This window comes from Poecilia latipinna, unplaced genomic scaffold (assembly GCF_001443285.1).
Source record: "Poecilia latipinna isolate Pla-1442-1.1 unplaced genomic scaffold, P_latipinna-1.0 Scaffold946, whole genome shotgun sequence".
Taxonomy (NCBI): Eukaryota; Metazoa; Chordata; class Actinopteri; order Cyprinodontiformes; family Poeciliidae; genus Poecilia; species Poecilia latipinna.
Genome location: NW_015113562.1, coordinates 110,804 through 126,056, shown reverse-complemented (window position 1 = coordinate 126,056; position 15,253 = coordinate 110,804). Strand labels below are relative to the sequence as shown.

Below are 15,253 nucleotides of genomic sequence, written 5' to 3'. Positions count from 1 at the left end.
TTGGCTGTGAGGGTGAAGACGTTGGGCGGCCCAGCAGTGACGAGCACGTCACGCTGAGGCTGCTGGAGGTGGAGCTTTCGCTTGATCCACTACGGTAAGCTGCAGTTTAGCTTTTCTCATCTGGAGGCACGTTTCAGTGTGACAGTTGTTAGTTGAGCTGTTTCACATGTTGTGCAGTGAAATACTGTTTACCGTTTGTTCAGTAGTGGACAGAGTGTAAAGTGAATGTGTACGTAGCAGGAGTATTAATGGTACTGTCACGACTATTCAATATTTACTCCATTGATAAGTGCCAGGTGGATACGGAAACCTCTTTTTACCTGCCCCTATGATATTTTTCTTCAAAGTGCCAGCTTGCTTGGTTGCACAAGTTAAACTTTTACCCCATATTAGTCTTCATGTTGGTCATTCCAGTCTTGTTGCGAATGTGAGCCTGGCATATTTAGCAGCGAGGCTAATGGCTAACTAAGCAGCAGGATTTACATTGCCGTTGCTAGCCTTATGGGCTCCCTAAGCACAAATGCTTTGTGGTGCCCCCCATATGATTTTGTACTTTATCTTTTTAATATTTTAAACATGACAATACATGATCAAATAAATAAAGTAAATTATAGGTAGAATAGACCTCAATGTGTGTAGTGCACCATTTCTTAATCACTCTACAGTGTTTAAGTTGAAATTTTAACCTTACTATATAGTATTTTTATTTGTTATTCTATATTTATATTCTGTCTTTTTGTGAGTTTACTTGTTTTGAGAGAACTGGTTCCTCACTAGTCTGGCCATTGCCTTCTTATGCAATTCCGCTCAATTATCATCTCCCTTTGATGTTCCGTCTCTGATTTCTCTCATTGAGCTTGATTTCTCAGATTGAATTTCAACCAGCCAACCCGCGCACAGAAAGAGTTGTGAATGATGACATTGATTTTCTGTGCTGTTTTAGAGCACCTCCTTTTCTTAAAGCTGAGGGTCCAGACACTCTGTGCAAAGCAAAGTGCAGACAAAGGGACTGGTGTTTATCAAGCTAGTTTCACACCAGTTATGGACTAATAACCAGTTAGGCTGTGCAATCAGGGAATCTCTGGGTGTTTATTAATAAAGCACATTTATAATATTAATTTTCTATTGGTATAATAAAATTAGATTGTGGTGACAGGTTGTCGCTGACTTAGAGTGACACTTCCTACACCTCCTACTGGTAAATGCTTTACTCACATTTTAAGAGAACCTCTCTATTGTTGCTCATCATCACTTCTTATTGTTATTGGGCAGCAGAGCGTTAACTTGCTAATTTGATCTTTTTATCGTTGTCATTTCATGCTTAATCTTTTCTATAGTCCATCAATTAACTTTGATGGACTATAGAAACCTTATTGGTAACATACAATTTACTGTTTTTATGACATGCAGTATATTGTGGTGGAAAGTATTTCTAAAAATACCAAAATTGAGTCAACAAAAAATGTTTAGTATTTACAGTTCTTCTCAATAATACATAGTGTAGTGGGATATAAGAACTGTGCAGCCAGAATATAACATTAATTATGTTCACGTCAAGTTGCAAAGGAAGGAAATTGTTATTGTCAGCAAACGCAACATTGCAACAATGTGGTGTGACACACCACATTGTTTTGTTAGCAGCAGATTTGGATAAAGCTGCAGAATGAATGAATATAGGGACAATAAAACACTTGTGTCAGACTAAACTAATATTTATTTTTTATAGTGTTAAAAAACAGCCACAAACCTGGAGTAGTACATTAAATTAGCATAACTTGCTGTTGTTTCTCCACAGGTCATTACAAGAACATGCTTTTTATCTCCAATATAATGATATGGAAAACAAACCCGGCAGCACGGAGAGCATGGAGGTCATTAATGTTGAGGCTGAATTCTGTCACCGCCGGCTTGTCTTCTGGCCCTGGTTCTTGGGATAGGTCTGACGGACTCTCTTGTGTTTCTGCTGAAAAGCCTCCTCACATGCCTGTCATGCTTAAAGAAGTGCTTCATTACTTGGACGTCAAGCCAGCTCAGGTACTTTCACACCTTAATTATCTGTTAAAGTGTTTTTGTGTCTTTGATGTATGGATCACTTTATTAGCTACACTTTATTAGTACCACTTTGAACTTCTTTTGCCTTTAAATATTATGTTTTTTATTGCATATAACAAGATGTTATAAACATTTCTTGGAGATTTTGTTCTAAATCGACAATAGAAGATAGAACTGGGCAAAATGACTGAAAAATGTATCACAATATAAGCTTATGTTAGTTTTTTGTTTTATCCATTTGAAATAAGGATCAGATTAAGAAAGGCTGAATTTAAATGCTTTTAATCATAACTTTTAACCTTTGAAAAGAAGTTCACACAACTATGAAAAACTGTGAAATATATAAATGTTCTTGTCAGTGGGCAAAAATAAACAATATATAAATTCTTAATCATATAAATGTGCCAAGTTGATTGTATAGCACCAAACTCCTTGCTTACGACAGCCCTGCATCATAGGTGGGACATTCAATGCCTGGAACTTGAATGTCTTTGGACTGTGTAGTATTGGTATTCTGTAAATTGGATTATCTATTGCCTCATTCAAACAACGCAAGCTGAAATATAATTTACCTTCTTCTGCCAGGGGTGCACCGATTTCAGTTTTCTGGCCAATCACCGATTACCGATCTAGCCTGACCTGCTGATTCCTATCTTGACCAATACCAATTTTTTTGTCTGAAAAAATTATTGATAAATATAACAAGAAAGTTTCTGAGTTGGCAACAATGGTGTGACTATTATTAACAGAACGCGCAGTCATGACCTGGTCTGTCAGTCAAACCTCTCACGGGAGAGCAGAAGAGGACAGTGGGTGATTTTTAAACTTTTTTTGAGGTAGATAAGGTTGGCTCAGCCGATCACTGATCTCCCAAAATTAAGAAAATTTGCTAGTCGATAAATTGGTGCACTCCTAATTTCTGTATGTATCTGCAGATTATTAACTTTGTGAAAACACCTTCTCGACTTTGAGAGGGCTGTACCGGACATGTAGAGAGCCATATTAGAATATTTACCGACTCCACTTTCATTGTCTCCCAACTTAACGAGACATTGCAATATCTAAGCCTTCCCAAAATTGGCAATATAAAGGAAAATAGGGAAAAGGAGCTTGGAGCACTGTTAACCCCTGACTGTGTGCAAAATAGCCTAGAATATATTCATGAGTGTTCTATTAATGCCCGGCACCGCTTTATACAATTCAGGTTTTTATACAGGTTACACTACTCAAAGATTATGATGCATAGCATGTTCCCAGAAGCCTCACCCTTGTGTGAGAAGTGTGAATCCATTGAGAATACTCTATCAGACAAGCTAGGCAGTTTGTCCTGAACTTCAAGAGTACTCATGTGACATAGTCTCTTATCCTTTGCATGATGCTGGAAGTTCAGGTGGTGACAAATCTAATTCTGATCACTCTGGGGATATCTGATGAGTTTCGGAACTCAATGTAGCACAATGGCGCCTTCTAGCATGTGGTGTTATAATTGCGAAAAAACAAATCCTTTACTGGGAAAAGAAGAGGTGCCTTCCATCAAACATTGGCTAGCAGATCTGACAGACACTCTCCTTTTGTAGAGAATCAGATTCATCTTAACAGATAATCTGAGAGATTTGGAGAACATCTGTCAGCCTTTTAGTCTCTTATCTTGACAAAGAAACTTGCTAAAATGGTCAGTAGCGCTCCTGGGGAGGAAGGGGCGGTTGTGTGTTTCGGGGTAAATGCCTGCCTGAAGAAAACGTTTCTTTAAAAACATATTTGAAACTTAACTTATTTCAGCCAAGAGTTTTTTATTTAAGTAATAAATTACACTTTTTTCTCATTTGTTACCATCATTTCTAATGTAATACTTCAACCACTGATGTATTGTCATGCTAAGAATGACCCAGAATGTGCTCAGTCTGTAGGCAAATGTGTGATGTATGACTAAACTGAATCTAGACTGACCATCCACACTGGTATTTGCAAGCGATTAGGACGTATTTGAATTTCAGCCATTGTTACCCCATCTGCCTTTACTTGGACTAGTAATGGCATAGGCATTCAAACTCACAATAATGGATGTTTCTCAGGCCTTTTTATTTTGCTCTTCTCGTGTAAGAACGTGTGGTTGCCAATTATAGAAAACTTAATTGTTTACTATATTGGTTTGTTTTTAACTGAGTGAGGAAATAACAATAATTAAGCTTAAAAAGAATTCCCTAAATGTTTACGTCATAATTGTTCCTCACATGTTATTGCAACTCGAAGAGAGCCGTGTGGATTGACCTCCTAACTGATCATTTTTCTCCCTACTGAACGGTTGCTGAGATCGTGTTCACACTTCACATAACAAGGCACTCATGAATTGGACAGGTTGCCAGTATCTTGGCTTTCACTTAATGTATGTACTACCAGGACAGATGGGCATGAGTCAAAAGCCTTCTGGTGTGGAAGGCAGCTTAGGAAGGAAAGTGATGCCCCCCTCCCTCTTTATAATACATGGTCAAGGCAGGTGGGGGCCACGGGTCAACAACTTAGTCAGGATTTGCGCCACTGTAGGGCTGTTGGCAGGACACAGGGTGCTGCGTCGCTCCTGCCTGAACTTTAGCACCTCTAAACTCCTCCGCTGCCCGCCCATTTGCCAACTGTCCCAAGACGGCTTGCCAATCAGATGCTCTTAAAAAACAGTTTGATAGATTTAATTAATTTTTTTTTTGTATAGTACATGCTGTGGACCTCAGTCAGTGTGACATTCTGGGAGAAATGATTTATGGTCACACAATTATACCTTGTTTCACCACAGAGGGTTGTTTATTTATTTAAGCATCCATGCAAAAGTGCTGCTTCTGTAACCACAGCATGCTTTCATGTTAATGTTTTTAGATCTCTAAATATAGATAGTACTACTAGTTTCATTCCAAAAACTCATTCATTTTGTGGGGAGCTTTTTGTCAAACCTTTTGAAAAATATCAGCTCTTTTTTGAGAACCTATATTTGTAGCAGTTTACTCTTGGTGTCACAAACATATCAGCTGTCCTTTACTGACATCCTTTACATTAAAGTTAGTGTTTCTATAGAAAGATATTTTTCAAGTATTTATTTAACTTTGATTTAACCAGATAGTCATCATGAGATTATGCTGCTGCCGGTCATTGCTGGGTCTCGCTTAAAATTAGACTTTGTAAGTCCGACCTGACAGTAATAGGTACCAGCATAATACAAAACAGTTACAATCATTACATACAAATAACACCCACAATAACTATCCATCCACTAAATCTAAAAAAAGTTAACACAAATATATATTAGTATTAATTATAATTAGTATTTTTTTGTTTCTATTGTACATTTAATGGCAAAACCATAGTGATATATGTTGTTACTGTCTCCCATCATGATAGATATTGTGATATGAATTTTATGCCATATCACACATTCCTACTTTGCAATATATTGTACAGCTCTAGTTGAAAATACATTTAAATCCTCGTTCTTTCTCATTTTGATTATCAGTTTGAACTTTTCTTCTCCATTCCTAACTGCACTGCGTTGCTGGGTTTGTTTAGGTGATTAACCAAGATTTCTTTGGTCATATATTTGTTGTGTTGAGTCCTGCTGAAGAGATCAGTACTGTATCCGGGCCAATTTTGTACTTTCATTCAGTTTTCCTTTCCTTTGTTCATTCATTCATTATTTTACTGATGGATAGAGTCATCTTGTACAGTAATGCCTATGTTGATATAACTCTTATGAACTAGCAATGTAAGAATGCCACTAGATAGGAACTGAATAGACTTATAGTACACCTGCTAACACGCAAAACAGCAACCAAACAGAATCAGCTTAAGGACAACAGTGTCACTAACAAGAGCCATGTGATGCCTATGCAGCCTCCCCCTTATATACCGAGCAATTTGTTTATGTGACTACCTGCGTTTCCACTGAGTTGGTGCACCATGTACAGGTCGTAAATATTGTGTTAAAAGAGCTGTGGATTCACTGACAGGTTCTTTTTTACCTAAACTCAGTTTTAGCAAAAGTACATGCAACATAAACTATAGAAAAGGATGGAAGAAAGTATTAACTCGGCTGTGTATAACCTCACACCAAATTTGAGTTTGTGTTCTGTTCTCACAATCAGAAACCTTCAGAGGTAGCAGCTGGTTGAGTGTGTTGTGGTAATCTAGCCATAAAACGAAGGACCTTCTTAAATGAGCAAATTACAGTGAATAATATAACCCAAACAAAAGTACTAAATACTCCATTTTACTTCAGGGACATATGTAAATTTGATAAAAAATATGTTTTTAAAAATATTTCTTAAAACTTTCTCTATGTCGTGACAGTATAACATGAGACAGATAATCTGTGAAAAAATTAGCTCCTCTGCCTTCTCCCTGTGGTCATGTCATCTGTTTCACAGTGAGAAACAACCAATCAGAGTCAGAAGGAGGGTCTTAGCACTGTCTATCATACGAGTGTACTCGCTGAGCAATGTGCTCATGGCAGAAAAACAACTTACTGTTACAGGAAAACTGTTTACCCAATACCATCTGTTGCTACGCTAACTATCCTGAGAATTCATGGCAGGTTCCAGTGTGGATAACCAGCTGTATGATAGCAAAGAACCAGGGGAAGAGTGTGAGCAGCATGTAGGCGAGGGTGATTGACAGTGCTTAGGTCCTCCTCCGCCATCAATTGTCAAGGAAGAGGACCAGTTCATTTCCCCAAATAAAATGTCATTAATTGTTTGGCAATTAATACTTTTTGGATTGGAAGCAAAGTTATTTTATACTAATAAACTAGTTTAGTTCAACGGAAAGTACACATTTTCTTCAATTATTTTCAGACATTGTAGCTTTAAACTCTGTAATTTAAAGTGACACCAAAAATAATTGCAAAAAACAGTCCAGGGGAGTCATACCATCAATATGACAGGCTGTGAAGTAGTTATGCTGGTGTATCATATTCTTTATTTTTTGAGTAGGGGTTGGGTTCAGTGGAGTCATTGTCCATTTTTCTTTTTTTACCGAACTTAACTGCTCAATGTATCGTGATACTGACTTTAAGTCATATCGCTCAGCCCTTGAACAGGCACAAAAAAGCTTTGAAAGAAGTTCAAAACAAACTGTTCAGCAAGGCCAGATTAAAAGTAAGAATAAATACTCCGAAGCAAAATGTGAAGAAATGGGAACGATTTTTTGTACAGCAACAGGAAGTCCTCATACTATGAGAAAACTATATATTCTATAAATAAAGCTTATAAAGAGAAGTGGGCTGGAAACAAAATGGACTCACAGTTGATGGCTCATTAATCTGACACAAGAAGCTCTGGCAGTGAAAACCTCTATAGACGCTTCATATCACATTATCAATTTATTTGTGTGTATAACTGACCTAAAAACTGACAAAAATTTACAATACATATATAATTTTAAGTGAAGCTTATGACATGGTTTTACATTTAAATTAAAAATTAAATCCTGTCTTCATCTACCTGCTTTGCATCAGGAGGCACAGGCCTAGATGTGTGTATATATACTTATATGCTGTAGCACTAGGCTGTAGTGCAGCAACAGCAAACCGACTTATGATTCTTTGCTATTCTGTGGCTGCTGTTAAAGTATGATGAGCTAGCACATAATGAAGTGAAAATTTATTGTATTCAACCAGGACAAATTAGCTACCTCCACAGAAATATGTGGCAAGACATCCAGTGTGGGAGGCATTGGGGCACTGGAACACCATTTACAGACATTAGTTTGACTGCAGAACTTGACTTGACACTAATCACTGTTTAACTACTCCATTCATACACACAATTCTCTGCTCTACCAGTAAGCAGATGCTGCACATCTTTTAAAATCGTATTTATTCAAATCACTAACCGTTTGGACAGTTCCTGCTTTTTCTTCCCAGTGTTGTGACTTGAACTTGTTGTCGGCTGCATTGCTGGTAGTCAAGCACATGCTTTATTTTAAGGTGGTTAAACAAATTGCTTGTATTTCCTCCCTTTGCAGGAACTGTCACCCCACTCACTTTGCAGTACATTTTTCTGCTCTTGGTCTTACTGTTTAACCCTCCAGCAATTTTAAGAGATTGGATCATTTGGACCTCATAAGGTTTTTACTCTGTGTAGTCATCACACTGACCCCTTGTGTGCTTTTACATGATGTTTTTTTTAGATGGGACAACCCTGGTGTTGGTGTTTTGCCATCTGTGATTGCACAACATATGGAATGGTGAAGTGGAGAAACTTCAGCAGGAGAATACAATATCTTCTTCAACTTTTGTTTGCTAAGACCTAGAAATTGAGGCTATATTTGACAGAGTTTTACACTTGTACAATAACTGCTTAGAAAACGGTTGTCTGATATCAAAATGGTAAAGTTAGAATTTGATCTAAATAGCATCAAGATGGGAATCTATCCTACCCTGTTTTAATGGTGAAGGCTGCTAGTATATGTTTGTATTTTTGTTATGCAGCAGCATAAAAGATAACGCGCTCCTGTACTTGTGCGGATTGACGCATGAGCAGCTTGTTAGCTTCCCACTTCTCGCAGGTTTGTGTTTCTGACAAGCTTGAGATGATATGACATATTTCTACTGGAGAAAGCAGAACTGTTAGTTCATACAAGCTCAATGTAAAAAAAAAATTATATCCACATTAAGTCTTTTGAATTTAAATATAATTAGTGTTTATGTTAATGCCACCTGTTGGCACAGCATTGATATTGTGACAGTTTTGATGGGAATCCCACAGACACTGTAGATTAGGGTTGTGTAATAATATCGATTTTGCGATATATATCAATATTTTCTTTCCTAGAAAAAAATCGATATTCATCCTCAAGTATCTTAACATCCAACTGTCACCTTGCTCACTCACTGCTTGCTTCTCCGGGAGAGTCATTAGGTCATCAGGCCTTAGAGTGATTCCTTCAGATGTTAAGTGTCAAGGTTAAAAAGGTATCAAACTATTCAGAGCAGGGTACTTGGTGCACTTTATTTACTTTACAAATGGATGTAAGCTACAGTTTATACTGTTTCAATTAAAAGAAACATGCTTTCTCACCACTTCTTTGATTCATTTTGTCCAGCTGTCGACTTTAAGTCTGTGTCCATGTCCAACCAGAGCCAGGTATTGTGTAGTTGGTGCTTTTAATCAGTTTTCAGTTAAATTAATTCAATCCAACTCTATAACAGTCACAAAATGTCACCAAAATCACTCTGTCCCTCTAAAATCTTTCAGAAAATCGCAAAAGTGTATTGAATTGTATCGTTTGCTGAATATCACAATATATATCGTATCGTGAACAGAATATCGTGTATCGTATTGTGAGATTATTGTATCACTACAGCCCTACTGTAAATCTGTTTAAAACGCATAAAAAACCAATAAAAAACGCATAAAAAACACTGCCAAAAGTTCTACTGAAATAAAATCACATATTTTAATTTGTAATAACAGTGTTGAATAGAGCCTGCAATAAATATTATACTTGTTTTAGTGTTTAAGGTTAAAGAGGTTCTCTGTGACTTTGTGCTTATTTCCAGACTCAGCCAGCAAGGTGAAGTGCTAATGTTAATTTGAGCAAACCAGAAATATGATCTTGTCTCTAAATTAGTTAAAAGCTTGAAGTTGCTGTTTCAGCTGTGCAGTCAGTGGGTTAAGAGTAAATATGAAGTACATGGATTCAGAGAGATTGCATCATTACAATACTGTTTGTGCATGTTTTTCATCAGGTACCATTATATTTGAGAGTTGTCAAACATCTTATTTAAACATATTTTTCAGACTGTTAATGCATTGAAGTTGTTGTTTTATTGTCTGGCATAAATAATAACACTTGCATATAAATATATGGAAATTATTGTAAACGCTCACTATGGCATTTTAGTTTTTCATATAGTATGTCTACCCTAATATGCTAACAGATAATACATTTTTTACTGCAGCACATTGTGCAGAGGAGGCACGTATTTTATTCTTTTCAAGTCAAATGGTGTCTTAATTCACAATTTATTGATCAAACGCTGTGTGATGCTAAGCACAGAAGTTTTTCCCCCCTAATTTCTTTCTATTGAATTGGCTACCACTTGACAGTGTTTTTCTTTTCTTATTTCTTCACACTCCTTTTTTGGGTGCACTGAGTAGTGAAAGAGGAGGCTGGTAAATAATTGATCCTTGTAACTAAACACTCCAGCCGGGGATGCTGGGGCTGATTGACGGCCAGATATTAGGCCCTTGTCTCGTAAGGTTGCAAGTTTAGTCTGAGGTTATCAGTGGCCAGAAGAGTCTTTCTCCCTCCCTGGCTCATTACTTTCATGAGTAGAACATTTCATAGTGGAGCGGTGGGTGGGGGTGTGGTGTGAAGACAGTCTGGGACTTCATTAGCCAAATGGGATGCCTCAGCCTACAGAGCGCCAAATCGTTCAGCCTAGCTGAGCAGACAGCCTCTTTGAGGGCACTTCACCACACTGTCTGCTAGACTTGTTTGGGCTCCGGTCTTACAAACTTTAGCTTCAAGTTCAGATGATCAACAACATAAATAAATAAAGCCAACTTTCTTTGCATCTTTTAAACAAATGATACCTGTCAGCACTCAACTCAAGTAAATTCCCCACAAAATATCCATCCGCCGACAGCCTACACCCATTCAGTTGCCTGCTGACTTGATTGGACACTCAGCCAATCACACTGACTTCATTTCATTTTGATCGCTGTCAGCATGGCATTGTTATTGGTGTCAAATGGGATGGTCAAAGTGAACTTGTATATTTTTGCCGACAACCAGACCCTATGCTTAGAAAATAACTTTCTAGTGTGCGGCAATTGCATGGGAAAAATTTCTTGCAGAAGCTTGATCTCAAAAAGGACTCTTGATTTCTCTGTATCAGATCTCTATCCAGTAGAGCAGGAAGACCTAAGTCTAGTTCTCGAGATCTACTATCCAGCAACTTTTTTTTTGCATCTCCTTCCAACACGCCTAATTCATGTGAGTGACTTGATGCCAGGCTTCTGTGGATTTGAATGATACTCTGATGAAGGAGTCCAGGTCTGGTGTGTTGGAACAGGGTTCTATCTAAAAGTTGCAGGATAGGAACTCCGAAGGACAGAACTGGTTTCCCCTGCAGTAGGAAAAAGTTTGGGATGTTGTTGAATAGGTGATGCTATCATGTCAATATGGAACGACATTTCTGATAAATATTTTAGGCCAGTTGCTGAATCTATGCTACCAGAAAATGACAGTATTATGAAGATGGAGGATTTAAATTGGAACTATCATGGTGTAGCTAATAAAGTGTTTTTTTATGTTGTTCTACAAAAATAAAATAAAAAAATTCTTACAAGTAAATATTCTGAAAGGATTTTGTTAGGGTAGAAAGAGTGGTAAGCAAGATCAATGAATGTGTGAGAGAAAATAATCTACATAAAGAATTTGTAAGACAACTACATTGATTTGGACAGATTAGGGGAAGACTGTGCTGCCACAACATTATGCCCAGAGAGCTGTATTTGCATATAGCTTGAATGCCAAGTATTTGAATAGTATAACATTGGAATCCATATTTAATGCAGAATTGATTTTATTACAGCAGGTTTTATTGCAATGTTTACATTTGTTCCTGATGTGAGAGTGTGGGTATGCTTATCAGATGGATGCCCTGTGGACAGCTGGATGGAGATGACTCATTCTTGCAACACATCTTTATTCAGTGTGTGTGTGTGTGTGTGTGTGTGTGTGTGTGTGTGTGTGTGTGTGTGTGTCTGTGCATGAATCTGTGCAAGAAAAAGGGCCAACTACATTATCAGCAGTCTTTTGTTTAAATATGTTCAGGATGATAAAAAAAAAAACATGGATTATTCATAATAGATAATTTTCCTTTCTTGACTGAGGTATAATTTTTTTTACAGTAAATCTCAATTTGCAAATTATTTCTTTTCTTCAAATACATTTTTTAAAATTATTTGTGTACGTATGGAATAATCACCCTGACAAATAGACTCAAGAAATGCTGTAAAGTAAATTAGGTAATTCTACACTCACCCTGACACCTGATAGTTAAAACAAAGAGGAAGATGATTGGCATCAACTTACCAGTTGTAAAATCCCTTTTAACATAATTTTCTGCCGCGGTCCTGCAGCAAAGTCCAGTCTAAGCTTATTTAAAGTAGTTTTTCCACAAACCTTTTCCATTGGTTTTGCTTGTGATGTGTTCCTTCATCTAACATGAGCTGTTGCACCTTTTCAGGTTAGTTGTAGTACATCATGTGTAGCCAACATTATATGTACTCTTTTGACATTTAGATAAGGTTCTGTTGTTTTAAGCTAGAGTGTTCCCATTACTTGCCTACTCTTTTCTTGGCTAATTCGGCAGGAAGGACCATGTCAGCTTGACATTACATGACTGAGCTGACCTAAGCCAGTGCCACAGGTTTCTTTAGTCATTTCTCAGTGTTCATTTATAATGCCGACTTCTACGGACCACTTAGAATGTCCTTGCTTAGAGTTAATCATTGGAATGTCTGTTCAATGTTTCATGAGTAGATCATGTGGAACGTAAATTTTTTAAGGGAAGCTAAAGACCAAAATTCTTCTAACTATATCCTTGTTGACAAAATCAACACTTAAAGAACAGTTATGCTTGGGATCCAACCTTTAGTATAAACTTTGGTGTACCCTAAAAGTACAGCACGCACAAAACTAGCATTGCTTCTTATTAAAAAGTCACTCTTAGAATTTAGGCTTATTACAGATATGTACACACCTTCCTGTACAGGCTAAAGGGACAGTTTATTTTTTTTAAAAGAAGCTATGATATAATTTCTCAGCTGTACTAACTGGGCAATCCTTATGCAGTTTGAATCCAAGGCATATTGCATAGACGTCTGTAAATCTGTGCCTGGCTGAATAAAACTACAGAATGAATAACTACAAACTTTCCGTAAATGTCAAACCCACTTAAAAATGATCCCGTTAAAAGTAGCTTCAGCTAAGGTTGTACATTATATACTTAATCTAGGTTCTTCTTTTGCTACCACTTGTTGCAAGGTGTCTTGGAGAAAAGGAAAACTGTAGCAAGTGTTAAGCAAATAAATTGGAAAAATTAAAGCTGTTTCATTCACGTTGTGGCATCAACATCCTTGCGAAAGTACCTTCACTTAAACATAAATCCTAGGCTAAGACATCTTCTAATTTTACCTAAATACTTCTTCTAACCAGTTGTAACATTGATGTTTTGGAGTCTGCTGGAGTCCCACTTTAAATCAGATAAAGAATCTGTGGAGGCAGCTAAAAATTAGGGTGATGGCAAGGAGGCCTTCCAATCGGAAAGATTGGAAGGCCTCCTTCCAATCTTTTCCAATGCATAACAGCAATGCTATGCTGTTATGCTAGCATAACAGCAATGCTATGCTGTTATGCTAGCATAACAGCATAGTATTGCTGTTATGCTAATAACGATTTTTAGTTGATCATTTAAAATAATTTTTGACATATATAATAACTTTACTGACCTGGGCCAAGAGCAAAACATACCTAAAACACCCTGATCTTCTGAATTCTGAAAGCACTGCATGCAATCGTTAGTAACCTTAATAACACTGTTACTTTATCGTAACATCTTGAAAACAGTGTTTTTGTGTGTGCTGGCAATTACATATTTCAGGTTAGGACTTAATTTATTTTTCCAACAAATATATTTGGAAATTGCTGTTAGAGCTGATACTCGGGTAAATGCTAATCCTTTGCATTAATAATATAGAGGTATTGATATTCCTCTGGTTACCCCAATATAATCAACCTGCAATGCATAAAACAGAAATAGCATTGGTAAACCAGAGGTTGGGCTGAGTACACCAAAAATTAGTTTTTAAGACGCTGTGAAGCTTTCCTCCAAAGCTTTCCTTCAAGTCCATCGCCTCCCTCAAGCTACTTTCACAACCCCACCCCATTGCCTAGTTCCTTTCATTTCATACACTGTCAACCCAGACTTCGAACTACTGGAAGCTTCATCTTAAATGCCTCTAGATTTCTTTTTACAATTACCAAGCCTTCTAGTTTGTTTCCTCTTTGCGGGCCCTAATGGACTTGGCCCTGTTCATCTTTTGTCTTCCTTTAGTGCCATGAAATTCACCTTCAGGAGAGAAAGCCATCTTTTCTGTTGCTTCTTTACATTTTGTGAATATAGTTAAAGGGTTCCACCCCCTCTTTTCACTTTCACTTGTATGTTTTCTTGGGCTTTATGTAGTTTGCATTGTTTCTTTGTCCCACTGTATTGACAGTAGTGTTACACTTAAGAGAATTTCTTCAGTGCATGCACCAATGAAGCACAAAATCATTTTGAATAGATCCAGGACATAATTTTGACCTTATTTCATGTTTCTTGGTAAAACAAAGACGGATCCTTTGATATCATTATCGTTAAAGCTTGTATTTAATAATGGAAGTTGGCGTCCTACATGGTGCCTTGTATTTCTTTAAAATAAAGCTATTGCACAAAACAAAAACCTTTAATTTCCAGTTTAAATTGTCTTTTGTTGAAAAGATAGAAGTGGTAGTTCTGCCAGTTTTTATATAGGTATTGTGACGCAGAAGGCAGCAAAAAAGGGAAAGGAGGAAATTGCTATATATAGCACTTTACTTCTATAGCTGAAACCAGAGATTGTCCTTTCTCTCAATAATTTTTATATTTATGTAGATCAGTGTCTCCTACCTTTCCTGTCAGATAAAATATGATTCTTACCTTGTCAACATGTTGATGTTTACAGGACATGCCTGGAGGATTTCTATTTAATCAAATGTCTGTGGATTTGTGTTACAGTCGTAGAAAAACTGTTTTAGGCAAACTGTATGCACAATGAAAAGAATAATCAGTGCTTTCAGGGTGGTGCTTGATCACCTATGTGCATAGGTTATGAGAAACCAATAGATCACAAGTTTTAAAACTACAAAAAGAGGATAGGATATGCTGGATGCAGAGCTCAGCTTGTCCTAATAGTGGAACCTACTTGGTTTGTTTTGGTTTTGAAGATGCCTGGTGCTGAACGTTGTGAACACAAGCAGTGAGTCTCAGGACACAGAGATACAGCTGTCTAAGTAATCAATAACTTCCCTAAATGCTTGTGAAACAATATTTCAGTGATTCTTGAGAATAGGGACAAAACAGGTACTATGGATAAAGCACAAAATTTGAATAAAATATACACAAAAT

The 15,253-nt window shown here is 37.1% G+C and overlaps 1 protein-coding gene across 1 annotated transcript in view; it reads left to right on the top strand.

The window, feature by feature from the left end:
* Positions 1 to 6: 6 nt before the first annotated feature.
* mettl15 (methyltransferase 15, mitochondrial 12S rRNA N4-cytidine) overlaps positions 7 to 15,253 on the top strand; it is a 57,447-nt gene continuing 42,200 nt past the window's right edge. Inside the window, exons 1-2 of the mRNA XM_015049423.1 lie at positions 7 to 94; positions 1,796 to 2,034. Coding sequence (XP_014904909.1) covers positions 1,810 to 2,034 — 225 coding nt within the window. The 5' untranslated portion in view covers positions 7 to 94; positions 1,796 to 1,809. The remainder of the gene's footprint in view (positions 95 to 1,795; positions 2,035 to 15,253) is intronic.